This window comes from Pan paniscus, chromosome 2 (assembly GCF_029289425.2).
Source record: "Pan paniscus chromosome 2, NHGRI_mPanPan1-v2.0_pri, whole genome shotgun sequence".
In the NCBI taxonomy this organism is placed as follows: Eukaryota; Metazoa; Chordata; class Mammalia; order Primates; family Hominidae; genus Pan; species Pan paniscus.
Genome location: NC_085926.1, coordinates 184,120,804 through 184,137,716, shown reverse-complemented (window position 1 = coordinate 184,137,716; position 16,913 = coordinate 184,120,804). Strand labels below are relative to the sequence as shown.

Sequence of the window (16,913 nt, the reverse complement as noted above, 5' to 3'; positions counted from 1 at the left end):
GAAAATTAGCAATTAGCTGGGCGTGGTGGCACGCACCTGTAGTCCCAGCTACTAAGGAGGCCGAGACAGGAGAATCACTTGAACCCAGGAGGCGGAGCTTGCAGTGAGCCGAGATCACACCACTGCACTCCAGCCCGGCAATAGAGCGAGACTCCGTCTCAAAAAAAAAAAAAAGAAAGAAAGAAAGGAAGAAAAGCCAAGTCGCCAAATCTAAGAATTTTCTTCTCAGAGCTCAAGCTTCTAAATCAACCAAGTGGAATTCTGCCACTTTCAGTGCTCCCCACTATGTCCCTTGCCTCAAAGGTAAAGTCAGCCCGTGATGTCATCACTGGAGGCCTGAAGAATCCTAGAAAAAGTCATAGGGGTACATTTCTTTATTTAGGTCAGAAGCCCTATGTTGAAAACCTCGTCTCCATACTACACTAGCTTTCTGATCTCTTTCTTTATATCAGCCGTTTGTTTTTCATCTGATCTCTTTCTTTGTGTTAGGCTTCTTTTTCCAAAAGATGCTTCTTTCCTTTCTTGTCACAGGACAGGCCAGGTGAGAAGTCTGATGGCTGCGTGTCCGCCAAGGGCGAACTTGTCATGCAGGTACCTCATGAGCTCTAAATCCGATTGCACCTTCTAAGTTGTTCCAGGGCTGTGGCAGGCAAGACGGGGTTTGGGTTCTATAGAAAAGCATCTCAGCATTTGCCTTCTCATCTGACTAATTATACCACCCAGGAGGGCATTTATTTGTGGCCTCTTGTGTTACCTTTGACAGCCACACTGTCAGCAAGTGGTGAGAGGAAAGGTTGACTGATCCCATTGCTGGTCTTATTGGGCTTTATTACTATTTTAGGAAAAAGTTACATAAAACTTTAATATGCAGATGTCCTAAATAATAACAAAGATGTGGCCTAAAAATAGACAATGGGTTTTTCAAGATTGCCAAGCTGTCTCCAGAACATGATCTGCCAAAATGAAGCTAACCAGATCTAAAAGTTCTTCTTAATCCTTAAATGTATACTTAAGAACTCATTTTTTTTACTTGGGTTCAGCAATGAACATTTTTTGTGTCTTCCACAGAGTTCCAAGGAATGCAGGGAAGGCAGCCTGGTGAGGAACAAAGAGTACTAGAAAAGGAAATAGAAAACCGGGGCCTCCTGCTCTGCCTCTGAGCCTTAAGTTTCCTCTGCTCAAAGGAGACACAGTAATCCCTGCCCTGCCCACCTCCCAGAGGTGCTGTAAGATTAAATGAGAATATACAGATTCATGTGTTGTGAAAAGTAAAAGGCCGGGCGCAGTGGCTCACGCCTGTCATCGCAGCAGTTTGGGATGCTGAGGCGGGCAAATCGCCTAAGGTCAGAAGTTCAAGACCAGACTGGCCAACATGGCGAAACCCCATCTCTACTAAAAACACAAAAATTAGCCAGGCGTGGTGGGAGGTGCCTGTAATCCCAGCTACTCGGGAGGCTGAGGCAGGAGAATCGCTTGAACCTGGGAGGTGGAGGTTGCAGTGAGCCGAGATTCTGCCACTTCACTCCAGCCTGGGCAACAGAGGGAGATTATGTCTCAAAAGAAAAAAAAGAAAAAGAAAAAGAAAAGTGAAACATAAGGCCAAATGAGGGGAGAATCTTAATATGTGAGAAAGCTCTAGACACCTAGAAGGGCAGAAAGGTGGGAAACACACACAGGCGCACGCACATCCACACCCGATACATGTATGCCAGTTGTTTAGGGCAGGTAGCCATCGGGTTGTCTTGCATCTGTTCTGATGGGGCAGAGCCCACACTGTAGGGCTGGCTGTTAAATACGTTGAATATCATCTCCAGAGGTGAGGGTTAATTCCTCAGCCTCCAAGATGCTTCTGGGCATCACATAGTCACCCTGGGCAGGTGAGACAAATTTTTTAGATCATCGGAAATGCTACTATCCTTTTCAAACAACATGGCACTGTGTTTGCTGGACTTTTAGCTTGAGATCTGGAAAAGCAGGCATTAGATATTGAATATGGAGCAGAGCTGTGCGTCCACATTGGTGTATCCTTCCACTGAACCCACAAGTATTTGCTGAGCACCCACTCTTGTGTCTGGTGCTATAGGGTCCTTGGTAGTAGGGTTACACACACCCCACTCTGCTCCCAATGCATTTTAAATCCAGTTGATGTTTTGAGTCATTTATCTAAGAAAGTAAAAAAAAAAAAAAATACAAATGAACAACAAAAGAAACTCCAGAAGATAGTACATGGTGCGTTTGTTTGCTTGCTTGCTTTCTTGCTTGCTTGCTTGCTTGTTTTTTGAGATGGGGTTTCGCTCTTGTCTCCCAGGCTGGAGTGCAATGGTGCGATCTCAGCTCACTGCAACCTTTGCCTCCCGGGTTCAAGCGATTCTCCTGCCTCAGCCTCCCAAGTAGCTGGGATTACAGGCATGCGCCACTACACCCGGCTAATTTTTGTATTTTTAGTAGAGATGGGGTTTCACCATATTGGCCAGGCTGGTCTCGAACTCCTGACCTCAGGTGATCCGCCTGCCTCAGCCTCCCAAAGTGCTAGGATTACAGGCATGAGCCACCATGCCCAGCCAATAGTACATGTTTTAAGTGCAATCATTTTAGTTGCAATGATGAAGGGAAACTTCATAGAGATGTCTCTTGAATTGAGCCCTGAGGATAAGAAGGTTTTTGTTGGTGGTGGTGGTGGTGTTTTTTGTTTGTTTGTTTGTTTGTTTTTCTTTTCCGAGACGGAGTCTTGCTCTGTCGCCCAGGCTGGAGTGCGGTGGCGAGATCTCAGCTCACTGCAACCTCCACCTCCCAGGTTCAAGCGATTCTCCTGCCTCAGCCTCCCGAGTAGCTGGGATTACACGCACCTCCCACCACGCCCGGCTAATTTTTGTATTTTTAGTAGAGACGGGGTTTCATCATGTTGTCCAGGCTGGTCTCGAACTTCTGACCTTGTGATGCTCCTGCCCCGGCCTCCCAAAGTGTTGGGATTACAGGCGTGAGTGATCATGCCCAGCCAAAAATTTTTTTAGGAGTCTGCAAAGAAGGAAGTGGGCATTTCGGGGCATGGAATGGGAGAAGAAACAAGCACGAGCAGACCCATGGGTGGGAATGCAAGAGACACACTCTAGACTTACTAGAGGAGCAAGAGCAGGACTTGGCTGCACCTGCAGCTGAGGGTTAGCAGGAATTAGGAGAAAACAGTAGAATAGGGCTAGACTGAAAAGGCCTTTGATGCCAGGTTAGGAAATTTACATTTTATCCACAAAATCCAAATCCTCCTTTAATAATGAGATGTCTTTACAAGTTTTTGGGCAAGAGTGGTATGGCTGACCTGGTGTCCTGGGAAGGAACTGTGTGGGGATGGTGTGCAGGACTTACCTAGGGTGGGAAAGGCGCAAGCAGCATGGGGCTGTGGCAGCTACCAGAGGTAAAGGGACATTTCAGGGAAAGACTTGGCAGGACAAGACCTTCCTTGGATGGATGGATGAATAACAGAAACAGGGAACCAAGAGAAAGGCCGAGTTTCATAGGGAGAGAAGATGGGTCATGTATGAGGCATGTTGAGCTTGTACTGATGGTGAGACATCCAGTCGACAGTACTACCCACTGGCCAGTGAGAAATGTGGGACCAGGGTTCAGGAGGAAACTGGGGCCGGAAATGAGCATTTGGAAGGCGCCAGGGTGGAAGCGGGTGGTTCACTCCATGAGTGCTATTTCACTTACGCGTATGATCAGACGGCCGTGCTTTCTAAGATCATATTCAGCTGTGTCTCCCACAAAATTTCATCTTGTGCTGTAGGTACAAGACCACGTCATCGTTGAATGATTTGAAGCTACAGCATCATTGTCCCATCGCTGATCCTGACCTCAAACCCTCATTTCCGTTAACACTACTTAAAGGCCATTCAAACTGGAGACACTTAGCTACTTAGCCCCTCCGAAAATTCAGCCAGTGGAAAAACACCTGACTGCCTGCCCTCCTGCTTCTCATCTGCCTCTCCGAAGCTGTCTTGGCTTCAACTCTCATCTCACCCCCCTAGTGGATGAAGCAGAGCTAATTTCTTTTTCTTTTACCTTTCAAGTATAAGATCATCCCCACCCCGGGTACCCACCCCCTGCTGGTCTTGGTGAACCCCAAGAGTGGAGGGAGACAAGGAGAAAGGTACGTTCTCTTCTGTTTCAAAGTGGAGCAACTAGGGCAACATGACTCAGGCCCTTCCTCCCCTTGGCAGGAACACAGCAGGCTGTGGAGACAGGCAGACTCAAATCCCAGCACTGCCACCTGCCACTTTATGACCTGGCCCAAGTGACTTAATGTCCCCGGGCCTCGGTTTCTCCCTCTGTAAAATGGAGATAATTATCATTCCTCCTCTCACAGGTGAGAATAGACACGGTGCTTAGCCCACAGCCTGCCACGTGAGCCATTATTAAGACCACTAGAGTTAGGCCACGCTCTGAGATGCCTGTGCCTTTCTAGCCTCTCAGATCTCTTGATTTAAGAGATGATGGGCAGCCCGTTGATTAGGACCTGCTGGGCTACCGTCACCCGTGAGAAGCCAGTGCATCCACCTCATCAGTTTGCTGAAATGCCCAGTTCAGTGGAGGCTAGAAATTGCTACACAGCACGGGAGGACAGGGAGAATGGTTAAAGCAGCTCTGCCTCCCAATTCCGGGATCATTAACAGATGGCACCGCGATCTGGAATCCAGGTTAAAAAATAATAATTAGTAGAGTTAAAGCAAGAACTATGAGGACCCCCACCCCTGTCCAAGGGGCAGGACACCCCTCCTGAACTGACCTGACAATTCCAAGCTGGAGCCAGGAAAGCAGGCCTGGGTGCAGTCACAGCCTCTCAGTGCCCTCCCTCCCCCACAGCCCAACGCCACCTCCTGCGTTTCCTCCTGATCCCAGGACTGCAGGGGGCCTCTCCCTGGGGAGGAGGGGGGTCCTGTGATGCTTTTGTACAGTCTGCAGAGGGCAGAATCACACTGCCTAGACCATACAGAACATTTGGGAGAAGGTCTCTGTGGAGGATAAAGCTTTAGAATGAAAGTTCTGTTCTCTGGGTTTCTCTGCCCTGTCCTCTTGGTAAGGGGCGATGCTTCTGGGCTTAGGAGCTGGAGTCTAGGTTGGTAGTTCAGCCTTGAACCGGGAGTGATAACACGGGTGATGCCAGGTGGAACCTGGATGCCAGGTGGAACCTGGACGCCAGGGTCAGCAGGCAGTGCCCTCCCCTCCGGGGTTTAAATGAACCCTCATCCCTGCCGCCAGTGGGCTCCAGAGGTGTTTACCCTAATGTGACTTCTCACGATGACATATTCCTTCTCTGTCTCTCTCTCTCCCTCCTTTTCTTTTTTTTTCCATAGAATTCTTCGGAAATTCCACTATCTGCTCAACCCCAAACAAGTTTTCAACCTGGACAATGGGGGGCCTACTCCAGGGTATGGAGATCACAATCTTTACCTCTTATTTCTCCCCCTCCCTTTTAAACTCCAATGAAGATGCCTCTTTTGTCACCTTTTTTTTTCTTTCATCTCTCAACTTGTTCCTTCCTGCCATTTTACTCCCTTTCTCTGCTTTTTCTCACGTCTTACTCTGACTCCTGGAGATACTCAGGATGCCCAGGAAGGCTAACTCTGTTTGAGAAGTGGCCTCCTGTAGCTTGTCCTAGAAAAAGTTGTTTATTTTATAAGAGGGGAAAAACTACACACACCTTTCATTTGATTGACAGGAGGAACAGGCTGGTAAATTATTTTAACTTATTTGCAAGGCTCTGTTAGCTGGTGTCTTCATACTGAATCATCAGAGAAGAGAAAGTTTTCTTATCATTGTCAGTCAGCAGTTTGGAAATCTAGACAGTGACTCAGAGTTCTGCCTTGGTGTTCCTCTGTGGGGTCATTTTAGGATCAAGACAATTACTTGTTCAATGGAATCACTTTTGTTTTCTAAATCATTCGATTTTGAGGTTGTTTTGCTCCTCCTGCCACTTACTCATTGGCTATTCTCTGCTCGTTAGCATGGGGTTGTAAAGAGGCCTGGTGGGAGGCGTGGTCCCTGTGTCTGCGGCTAATGGTGAGCTGCAGGTCTCTGTGATGCGGCCCCTCCAGCACCTGGGCTAGAAGGCCAGGAAAGCCTGGGCTTCCTCCCAGTCCGGGCCGGTGCTCGAGAGCCCTCTACTGGCCGGCCCCGGGCCCGGGGCTGTCTGCATACTCTGGGCTGGGCTTGCCCAGCACGCAGCCATTTGCCCAACCTCCAAACCAGGATTTCTACTCCGGGTTCAGCTGGACCCCTCCGAGAGGTTGGAGTAAGGACTCTGAAAAGAGAATTTGACCCTGTCTTTGGTTGGCTGACACCAAAGCTATTATTTATGGCAGCGGTAGTACAAGGCCCAGTTAAAAAGAGAAAGAAACATAAGTGCGGATTCAGTACACCTGCCATGATTTACCTGTAAAAGTAATTTCAGAACAGAGCCCACCTCTGTACACCATGCAGTTGTCATCACAGTCACCATGATTGCCATCACTGCTGAACAGTACAGCCTTGTGACGGAGCAGCCCCCCACAGACACCTTTACCAGCCCACTGTCAAAACTGGCAGACAGTCCTCCAGCTTAACCTCGTGTATTCTAAATTGTTTTCATCTGAGACGACGAGCCAGGTGGCTACTTCCCGGGCTGATACGCCCTGAGGGTCTCTCATGCGCATGTCACTCTCTAATCAGACAAGCTGCCTAGCTGGAGGGAGCGTCTGTTCAGAATTCACTTCCCGTCCGAGAGCAGAGTTCTGCAAGAGAAGGAATGTTAATTTGCCTACACATGCATCCGTGATTCTGAAAGCTCCAGGGCTCTTCTCAGACCACCAGGCTCGGCAGATTGGAAATATTGACCTTAGGCTTCCCAAGTTCCACCCCCAAGGTGTCCGCAGGGCACATTCATTCTAAAGCAGAGGTTCTTAACTTTTTTGTGCCAGGAACCCCCTTGGCAGTCTGGTGAAGCATAGAAACCCCCTCTTGGATTATTTCTTAATGCATAAATTTAATAATAAAAGGTGACCAGGGAAACCATATTAAAAAACAGTTATTAAAACAGTAAAACAAATTAGTGATATGAGAATATATGAGCTTCACCAATACATCAAAGAGGAAGACCCAGAAGTGGGTCTAATAACTACCGTAAATTCCAAGCAGTGATGAGCATGGCAGTGGTATGAGGCGTCTGTCACAACCATAATGAAACACTAACATGGCTGTGATTTTGACCGCTGACAAAGTCATGGGTATGGTTCCAACCTCTGTGGTCTGTTGCCTACATGCTGAATTGAAGGAAATACTACTAATTTCAGTTTGAGCTTAGGGAAAATAAGAATGTATTATTTTCTCCTCCAAGTTAATGGCCCTCTGAATCCAATCCATAGAACCCTTGGAGGTTGGTGGACCCCAGGTATAAGCACCCTGCTCTCCAGGGTTAAGGCTCCTGAGAAGAGAAGGGCATCACTCCACTCACTGTGGCCCACAGGAGAGTGAAGAGAAGATCCAGCAAATTCGGTGCATCTTGCTTACCAGGGCGGGTGTCAGGACAGAGCAGGCAGGAGAGCCCGAGAGGAGTGAAAACACTGGGGGCTATTTGTATTGACGCCAAAACTCTGGACTCCTCTGCGTAACTAGTACAGAATTTCTAGAAAACCATTTTCCATTTGTGTCGAATGTTGAGTCAGATTATCCTTGCACAGGGATGGCCCTCTTGGCCTTGGCTGCATATTCAAGGCACTGCATAGTAACTTCTGGTTTCAGAACACTGAGTGACCCTTTCAACCACAAAAGGAATCGAGGTCTTAACATACTCCTGGGGAACAGGGCAGACTCTGACTCAACATGTATCAATGTCAGCTGCAACCTAGTAACAAGCCCATTTTGGCCTTTCTTCTTCCCAGGTTGAACTTTTTCCGTGATACTCCAGACTTCCGTGTTTTGGCCTGTGGTGGAGATGGGACAGTTGGCTGGATTTTGGATTGCATTGGTAAGCATGGGCTAAGAGGGCGTTTGCTGCTTATTTATAGTAAGCGTATTTACAATCAGCAGAAGGCAATAAAAAAGAAAGAGACATGGAGCCATGTCTGTTCATCCTTGTATCTTCCCCTGGACCAACACTTGACTAAATATTTGCTTTGGGTGGAAAAAAAAAATAAAGAAATAAGACAATCGAATGATTCCCTCCAATACGGAGGTAACAGTTTAGTTTCAGGCCTTCCCTGTAAAGCAGATCTGTCATGGCTGGGGTTTGGGCAGTGGCAGGACAGGCCAGATTTGGGGGGTGGGAGGACAGGAGTGGAATTCTGGGCAGACCCTTTGGGGTTGGTAAAGGCCAGAGAACTAAGCATAGATCATAGCCTGGGACAAATCACCTTGAGATGAACACCCGGAGCCTGAGTCCAGAAAGTGCATCTAGAAAGTACAGATCAGTGCAAGCAAAGAAGGACCACACTGAGCTGTGTCCAGTAGAGTACATCTAGATAAAAAGGCCCAGGCCAGAAGGCTGGTAGCCTGATTTCTACCCAGCTCTACCTGGATCTGTGGGTCCTCGGACACATCAGCCCCAGTAAGTGAGGGAAACTGACTGAAATTCTGGGATGGAAGCAGAGTCAAGATCTAACCCTACAGAACCCAGACAAACACTGCAAAGTGTAATATAAGGACAAGAAAGCGGCCAGGGGGAGCACTGGGGAGGACAGTCATCAAAGTCAGAGACTGGGCCCTGAGCGATGAGCCCTGGGCTTTCCATTCTTCATCCCAAAAATGCTGCCTGTGCTCCATGATGTGTCAAGCTCTCCCCAAGGCACTGGAGATACAGCAGGGAATGAACGGACAAAAATTCCACTTTCATGGAGCACACCATGTAGAGGAAAGAGACAGGCAATGAACAATTAAATAAGTGAGACATAGTATGTCAGGAGGTGTTTAAAGTACAGCAGGGAAGGGGCACAGGGAGCTCAAGGCTGCAATCTAACACCTGACAGAGAAGACAACATTGGCATGGAGATCTGGAGGAGGGGTGAGTCAAGTGGATACCTGAGGAAGGGCAGTCCAGGCAGAAGGAACAGCAAAGACGAAGGCCCTGCAGTGGGAGCAGGCCAGGCTGCTGGAGGCAGGCCAGCATGGTCAAAGCAGAGTGGATTCGAGAAAAACTACAGCGGATGAAGCAGAGGTGACGAGGGGCCAGGTGACTAGGACATATAGGGCATTCTATGGAATATGGCTTTTATACTGGGAGGGTCCCATGGCATTGGATGGTTTTGAGCAAAGGAGGAACATGACAGATTAAGAGAAGAGGGCAGAAGCGAGGAGATCAGTTCGGAGGCCACTGCAGCAATCCAAGTGAGAGATGTCCAGGGCTTGGACCACAGGAGAAACAGAGGGGTGGTGAGAAGTGGCCAGCTTCTGGATATCTTTAGAAGGTGAAGGCAATACGATTTGCTGACAGACTGTATGTGGGAGATGAGAGGAAGAGGGAAGTCAAGGATAAGCCAGGACTAGACCGTGACCAGGGCAGAGAAAGCCGTGCCTCTGGGGGCTGTAAGTAGACCACCTAGCTGGGCGAGAAGGCTGCAGGACGGTACACCTGCCGCACGCCACTCCCCCGGGAGATTTGGTTGCCATGGACACAGCCCTGCCAAGCAGCCACCCACGCTCTCCTGTCACCTTGAGCTCTGGAGTTGTTTGTGGGAGGAGGGAGGAGTCCTCAGGGAGCCAAGGAAGGAAAAGCTGATCTGCAGAGGGTGGATGGCTGCGGTACCGGACTACTCACACGGCTCCCTCTCCACCATGAGGGAGAAGTAGGCTTTGGCGGAGAGCTTTATGCAGTTCATCCGCAGAGGACACAGGTGATAGAAGCTGCTCAAAACAGAAGAAGGAAGATCACAGAAGGAGGAAGAAACATTAGTTTTTTTCACAGGTTAGTGACCCAAAGAGAAAAAAGCAGAAGCAAAAGGGATAACTGCGTAAGATATTCATCCGTTCACTCTCATTTCAGCACTTGTTCAGTGCTCTGCAGCGCCCCCGCATGGTCCCCTCTCTGATCTGTTCTCTCCCTACACCCATAGCGATCTTTCCTGCATGTCACTGGGTGCATGGTGTGCATAAAGCACACCAGTGGCTTCCATTATTCTTAGGATAAAGACAAAACCCTTGAAGTAATCTACAGGGCCCTGGGTGGTCCAGCTGCTGCGCACCCTTCCAGCCTTATTTCTACCTCCATCCCTCTCCATCTGGACTCAGGTCCCGGCCCATCTCTCAGACCCCTGGGCGTTCCAGTCTCCCTTGCACCTCAGGGCCTTCACACAAGTTGGCCACCCTGTCTGCAGTGCTGCCCCAGCCTTCACTCAGTCAGCTTCCACTCCAGATCTCAGCTGACATGTGGCTTACTCAGGGGAGCCTCCCCTGACACACCCACCAGCCTCAGTCACCTTCCTATACAACAGTGCTCCTCTGTTTTCCAACGTGAATGTGAAATGATGCATTGTCTCCATGGATTCCTCATTATTATCTGTCTGTCCCACTGGACGGTCAGTAAGCACCATGAGAACCCAAGCCACGGCTTTTTTGCCCACTCTCAGAGCTGGAGCACCTAACACTGCATCTGCATATAGCAGGCTTCAGTCGATATGTGCGAAGATGCTGTGAGAATGAGACCCAGTCCCCCTCGGGGAGGTTACAATACATTCAGGGAACAAACAAGGAGATAATTACAAGAGAGTACAAAGAGATCATTTCTGGTGCTAAGGAAATATTCTGACGAGGCACCAGGTCCAGGCTGGGGCAACTAGGGAGGGTCTCCCAAAGGCAGCTTCTAAGCTGAGCCACAGAGAGCTTTGTGCTTTAAGGAAGTGAAAACACTTGAGAACGGTTGACATGTTGCGTGGGAGGCAGGATGTGCAGAAGGATGAGGCTAGGGAGAAAGGCAGAGCCTGCTTCCTGGGCCTACTGTGGCAGGCTATGGGGCCATGAGGAGCCACACAGCCCCATCCCAGAAGTGAAAGCAGTGAGCCAGTGCGAGGGACTGTGGTTCATGGACTTCCCTTCTTGGTGAAAGCGTGGGTGACACACTAGGAGGGTGGAACTGGAGGCGGAGAGAGCCGAGAGGAGGCTGTTGCAGCGATACCAGTGGGAAGGAATCATACCTGCACTCAGGCATCACCATGGGGATAGAGAGAAGAGATTGCTTGGAGATCTAGTAAGGAGACAACACATAGAATGTGATATGTGAATGGATGTGTGAGGGAAAAGGAAAAACCTAGGGCGGCATACAGCTTTCTAGCCTAAACACCATAACAACAGTTGACCTGCCGAGGTGGGGACACAGAAGAAGGGGCAGACACAGGAAACAAGAGCCTTCTAGGCAAAGGGAGCAGGCTGTGCAAAGGCAGGGAGGCAGTGCTCTGAACACATGTTCTGAGGACAACGAGAGGGGCCATTGCATTGTTTTGCTCTCTATCTCAAGTCTTCCAGTGGCCATCTCAGTCCTGGGTCTTGCCTGCGCTCAGCCATTTCTGATATAGGTCAGACAACCTGGAGGACCTATGAGCTCCCAGTTTGCCAGGACAACCCTAGCTTGAGCCTTCCCTGCTGATTCCTGCATCTCTCCTCACGCCGCAATCACATTGCTCACATCCAGGGGCACCATGCGTGCTGAGGTCTCATGGAAATACCCACCCACCCCCAAGACTGATGGATGCCTGCGCCCTCTTCAGCTCTCCCAGCCTAGACAATATGCCACAGTAGATCTGAGGCCAGATGAAAACATGTTCTGTTGTGCTTTCTCTGATGGTTCTGTCTGATGTCCTTCACAACTGTCAGAAGAGGAATAATTAGGAATCTGTGTCATTGCAATTCTGAGAGGTGGTGGAAGTGACAAACTGGTTGTGGGGGCCAAATAACACCTGGAGGTTTTGTTCATTTAGCTAATGTTAGTTTTTAAACTTTTAAACTCGAGTGGTGAACAGTTGAAGGTGAGCATCTTCAGCTTGTCCAATGTCCCACTATTCCCTAGTGTCCTAGCCCCACCTGTTTTACTAATCTGTATACCTGCCTGGCCCCTGAAGAGAGGAGGGGAATGGACTTGGAGCCATAGAGATCTGGGTTTGAATCCTGGCTCTGGAATTACTTTCCCTGTCTCCCATTCAAGTATTGACCAGGCCTAGCTCCTGCAATCAGATGAGATTGAGCGTGTTCAGGGTAGAATGGTTGTAGACTACTTTCCCTCTGTCAATCTCAGTTTCTTCAGCTACTTGAAGGAGGATAATCCCTTACAAAGTTAGGCTGAGGAATAAATGGAGTAAGTGCTGATTATCATTAAGGATTAAAAACATGCAACTTAATGTTTTGGGGTGTATGCTGCCACCCCAAAGGACAGATTTAGGATGAAATTTGAATAAACATGTGCAAGTTGCAGGGATACAGATTTAGCTCAATATAAAATACAAATGGACAGATTTAACTCAATTAGTGGTGGTTAACACGCTGCAGATGGGATAGATGGCTTTAGGAAGTAGTGTGTTTCCCATCAGGGTGGTATTCAAACAAAGAATGCTATGGAGGGGTTCAAGCATCAGATCAGGGATAAAAAGACAACTCAAACATTCTACAGTCCCATGGCATACGGTTCTCTGTTCCTCTGTGTGTCTTGCAGATAAGGCCAACTTTGCAAAGCATCCACCAGTGGCTGTCCTGCCTCTTGGAACAGGAAATGACCTTGCCCGTTGTCTCCGCTGGGGAGGAGGTGAGTTTGCATGCTAATGGTGGTACCCTGGGAACAGGTGTTCCTGTTTACAGAGATGCTCTACAGAGCTAGGCTGAACTTACCCTTTTATGGATCACATTCCGCAGCATAATACTCAACTCTGCAGTCATGTCAAGTCCATGACCCTTTCTCTGCCCTCCATCCCATGCTGAATCTAGAATAGAAGCCCCTCTTCTGGGCTCTGGGAGCTTTTTCTCCCTCACCCCCGAGTTTACTATCATCCTGAAACCATCAACTTAGAGCCTGCTTTCCCCAGTAGAAAGCAATCAACTGTAGGGTAAAGACAAAGTCTCATATGTCCCATCCCCAGAGTCCCATCCAAGAAGGTGCTCACTTAGATGTTTTCTGTGTGAAATTCCCTCTCCCACAAATGGCTGATCTTCTGAATTAGGACTAAAACTGAGGACCAAAATGCTACATCTCCAGTTACTTACAGTCACTAGAAGCGTTCAGATCATCCTAAGCCCCATAGCCATGGGCCCTCATTTTGAAATTTCCCTAAGAGGAAACACAGAGTGGTAACCAGTGTATAAGACAAGGGGCAGAGAACTTTGCAAACTGCAGTAGCCCCCATGGCGTTGGACATGCGCCAGAAAATGGAGAAGTTCAGCTCAACACATGGAGCAGACAGATCAGGCTGCCGGCCAGAAAAGGGGTGGGGACTCCAGATGGCTGATAATTCAGAGAATGAGTCAAGACCAGGCAGTGCAATGGTCAGTGTTCAATGATCAGCTATGCTTGGTGGGCAGTGTCAAAGCAAGCAGGACCTAGGCCTAGCGGCCATCTTAAAATTCTGCCTGCCACACTGTCCATCTCCCACATGACACAGCCCAGAAGGATCTGCTGTTCTCCCATGCAGAGACTCCCAGCCATCCAGCCCACTGCTTCTCCAGGGTTTGCTTCGCTTCAGCTACACAGGCCTGTGACCTTTAGCCAGCACCCACTCCCTCCCCTGCCCCCAGCCTCTGATTACTTTCAGTTATCCTGCCCTTCTCTGTGGCTCGGGGAACATAAGTGTCTCTAGCCCACAGACACAGTGGGGAGTCCCATAGTCACAGATGCCCTGGGCTTACCTGCCCTGACAACTACCTGTGCATTAGCAAGAACACAGCCTTTCTGCTGTGGTGGCAAATGCAGTGCTGTCCTCCACAGGTTATGAAGGGGGCAGCTTGACAAAAATCCTGAAAGACATTGAGCAGAGCCCCTTGGTGATGCTGGACCGCTGGCATCTGGAAGTCATCCCCAGAGAGGAAGTGGAAAACGGGGACCAGGTCCCATACAGCATCATGAACAACTATTTCTCCATTGGTGTGGTGAGTTGGTCAAAGATCACCTTTCTGTATGGAAGGGAAACGCCCAGGAAGGGTTCCAGCCTTCTGTTGTCCCCTCTGGGTCCCTAGTGTCTACCTGTCTTACCTGCCCCCCGAGCCCTGACTTGGGTCCAAGCATTCTGAAACTTGGCCTGAGTGTGGACACCCTGATTGCACCCCCGCTTTATTCCCCATCTCTTGCTTAGGGAGTAAATTCTCTCCTCTGTCATTTTAACTAACACAGGAAAAGACAGAAAAATTTTCAAAAGACATATTTTCTCCTTCTGCAATTTGTAGCAGTCATAGAAAAGCAACACCAAGAAATAGCCAGGGGACAAGGTTGGTAGGAAACTCTCACATGAGCTTCAGGAACTGGGAATTCTGATCTTCAAAGGAGGACCATGTGGTCCCAAGTTGCCCTGGCTGGCTTAGCACTCAGATTTCCTTCTCTCCTATTCTCTCTTCTCTCAACCCCATTCCACTCACTCCATGGGCATCATAAACCTCTAGGGGAGTCTCCTCCCAGCTGACCCCTTAGGCTGAATGCTGTGAGCCTCCTTGATGCTCCCACAGCCCTTATGCTCACCCCATTCATGCACACTCTGCATTAGGTTGAAGGAATTGGTTTAATGTACTTATCTGGTGCCCCCCACCGCCATGCACCACACACACTCCCTCAGTGCAAGGACAGCACTCTGTTCCTTTTTCACCCACTAGCCCCAGCACATCTAGTGTAGCTCAGCTTCTGGTCCAAAGAGGATTGGAGTGGGCACTGCTTCCCAGGCTGCTGTGAACAGGATCGGAACAGGAGGGGACAGATCAATCATTTCTATAAATGAAGCTGGGGGTTGGGAGGGGGTGGGGGTGCAACAAAGACACTAGTATTTACTTTTTTTAAGAATGACAGAATTGGTCAGGCACGGTAGCTCACGCCTGTAATCCCAGTACTTTGGGAGGCGGAGGCGGGCAGATTGCCTGAGGCCAGGAGTTCGAGACCAGCCTGGCCAACATGGTGAAACCCCATCTCTACTAAAAATATAAAAATTAGCCGAGCGTGGTGGTGGGTGCCTGTAATCCCAGCTACTCGGGAGGCTGAGGCAGGAGAATTGCTTGAACCTGGGAGGAAGAGGTTGCAATGAGCCGAGATCACACCATTGCACTCCAACCTGGACAACAGAGCGAGACTCTGTCTCAAAAAAAAAAGAATGACAGAATTATTGAACTATTTGTTCTTTTTTTCAACAAATATTTATCAAATTTTTTCCCTAAACTTTTATTTTAAGTTCAGGGGTACATGTGCAGGATGTGCAGGTCTGTTATGTGGGTAAGTGTGTGCCATGGTGGGTTGCTGCACACAACATCCCATCACCTAGGTACTAAGCCCAGCATCCATTAGCTGTTTCTTCCTGATGCTCTCCCTCCCCCAACATCCCCACAGGCCCCAGTGTGTGTTGGTTTCCCCTTCGTGTCCGTGTGTTCTCATCGTTCAGCTCCCACTTGTAAGTGAGAACAGCCACTAGCATTTATTGAGTACCTGTGTGCTCTCCACAGTGCTAGACTGTACATATTCCAGCCCTCACAGTAGTCCTGCAGGTATCATTATCCCGCTCATCTCACTCTACAGATGAGGCTTCGAGACCCTTGACTCGCATGGTGGTGCCTTGTTCTGGAGCCAGGTTCTCTCCTCTCTGTTCCCTTGTCTTTGGAGTTGTGCTGCCCAGTTTCACATGCATATGAAACCCTCCAGACGAATCCTCTGCCCCAGACTCTGTGATACCTGCACTCCTCAACCATCCTCAGCTGTGTTTCTTCTGAAATGTTGGTATTTTAATTTTTTTTAAAGGAAAGAGAAGGAGAAATGATAGGTGGCTTGAGGGGATAGCAAGTTTAAGTAAAGGGTGTTGTGTTGTTTTGTTTTGTTTTGTTTTGTTTTGTTTTGTTTTGTTTTGTTTTTGAGACGAGTCTCACTCTGTCACCCAGGCTGGAGTGCAATGGCATTATCTCAGCTCACTGCAACCTCCGCTTCCCAGGTTCAAGCGATTCTCCTGCCTCAGAAGTTGGGGTTACAAGTGTGCATCACCACATCCAGCTAATTTTTGTATTTTTAGTAGAAACGGAGTTTCACCACATTGGCCAGGCTGGTCTCAAACTCCTGACCTCAAACGATCCACCTGCCTCAGCCTCCCAAAGTGCTGGGATTACCGGCGTGAGCCACCATGCCCAGCCTAGGTTTTATTTTTTTAATAAGAAGGCTAAATAGAGAACCATGGGAGAAGAAAGGACTAAAAATAATAATACCTTATATTTACAGAAGGATTTAAAATTTACCATATTCACAGATATATTCTGAAGGGCATTATTATCTCTATTTTATGAATAAGAAAACAGAGACTCAGATTAAGAGATTTGCCTTTATTCTCTGACTCCTAATCCGGTGCTCTTTTTCTATTGCTAAAGCAGAAGAGGGAAGCATTGCTGGGCCCATGATCAGGTTCTGAGAGGGTGGAGGTGGTAGACTGGGAGCAAGTTTAGGGGTTCCTATGTCCCAATCTGATTCATCCCACTGGATCCCCGGCCTCAGCTGAGGGGAATCTTTCCCTAGACCTCTTCCAGGTGCCCCCTCCAGTGACCCACGCAGATGCCCTCCCTCCTCTTCATGCTCAAAGGCCCCTCTCCTTTTTGGACCGGCTGTTCAGGCTCCGCTTCCCCCAGCAGGAACATGTGCAGCCTTCAGCTCCTGCAAATTACACATGACTGACAGGTCCGGGGTTCTGGAGCGTGGGCTTCCCATCATTACAGTTAAAAAAAACTCATATGTCTTTTTCCTATAG

General features: G+C 48.7%; 1 protein-coding gene across 10 annotated transcripts in view; it reads left to right on the top strand.

Moving 5' to 3' along the window:
• The window catches only part of DGKG (diacylglycerol kinase gamma), a 228,162-nt gene that overhangs the window by 96,060 nt on the left and 115,189 nt on the right, over positions 1 to 16,913 (top strand). For 8 of the 10 annotated variants that reach the window (XR_004670872.3, XR_004670871.3, XR_008624956.2 and 5 more), the window contains 6 exons: positions 532 to 591; positions 4,065 to 4,144; positions 5,349 to 5,423; positions 7,911 to 7,996; positions 12,662 to 12,751; positions 13,925 to 14,085. Coding sequence is in view for 7 of the 10 variants with exons in the window: in XM_055110769.2 (XP_054966744.1) it covers positions 532 to 591; positions 4,065 to 4,144; positions 5,349 to 5,423; positions 7,911 to 7,996; positions 12,662 to 12,751; positions 13,925 to 14,085 (552 nt within the window). In the remaining 3 variants the exon portion in view is untranslated. The remainder of the gene's footprint in view (positions 1 to 531; positions 592 to 4,064; positions 4,145 to 5,348; positions 5,424 to 7,910; positions 7,997 to 12,661; positions 12,752 to 13,924; positions 14,086 to 16,913) is intronic. The other 2 variants (XM_008955656.5, XM_008955674.5) reach the window with 1 other exon arrangement.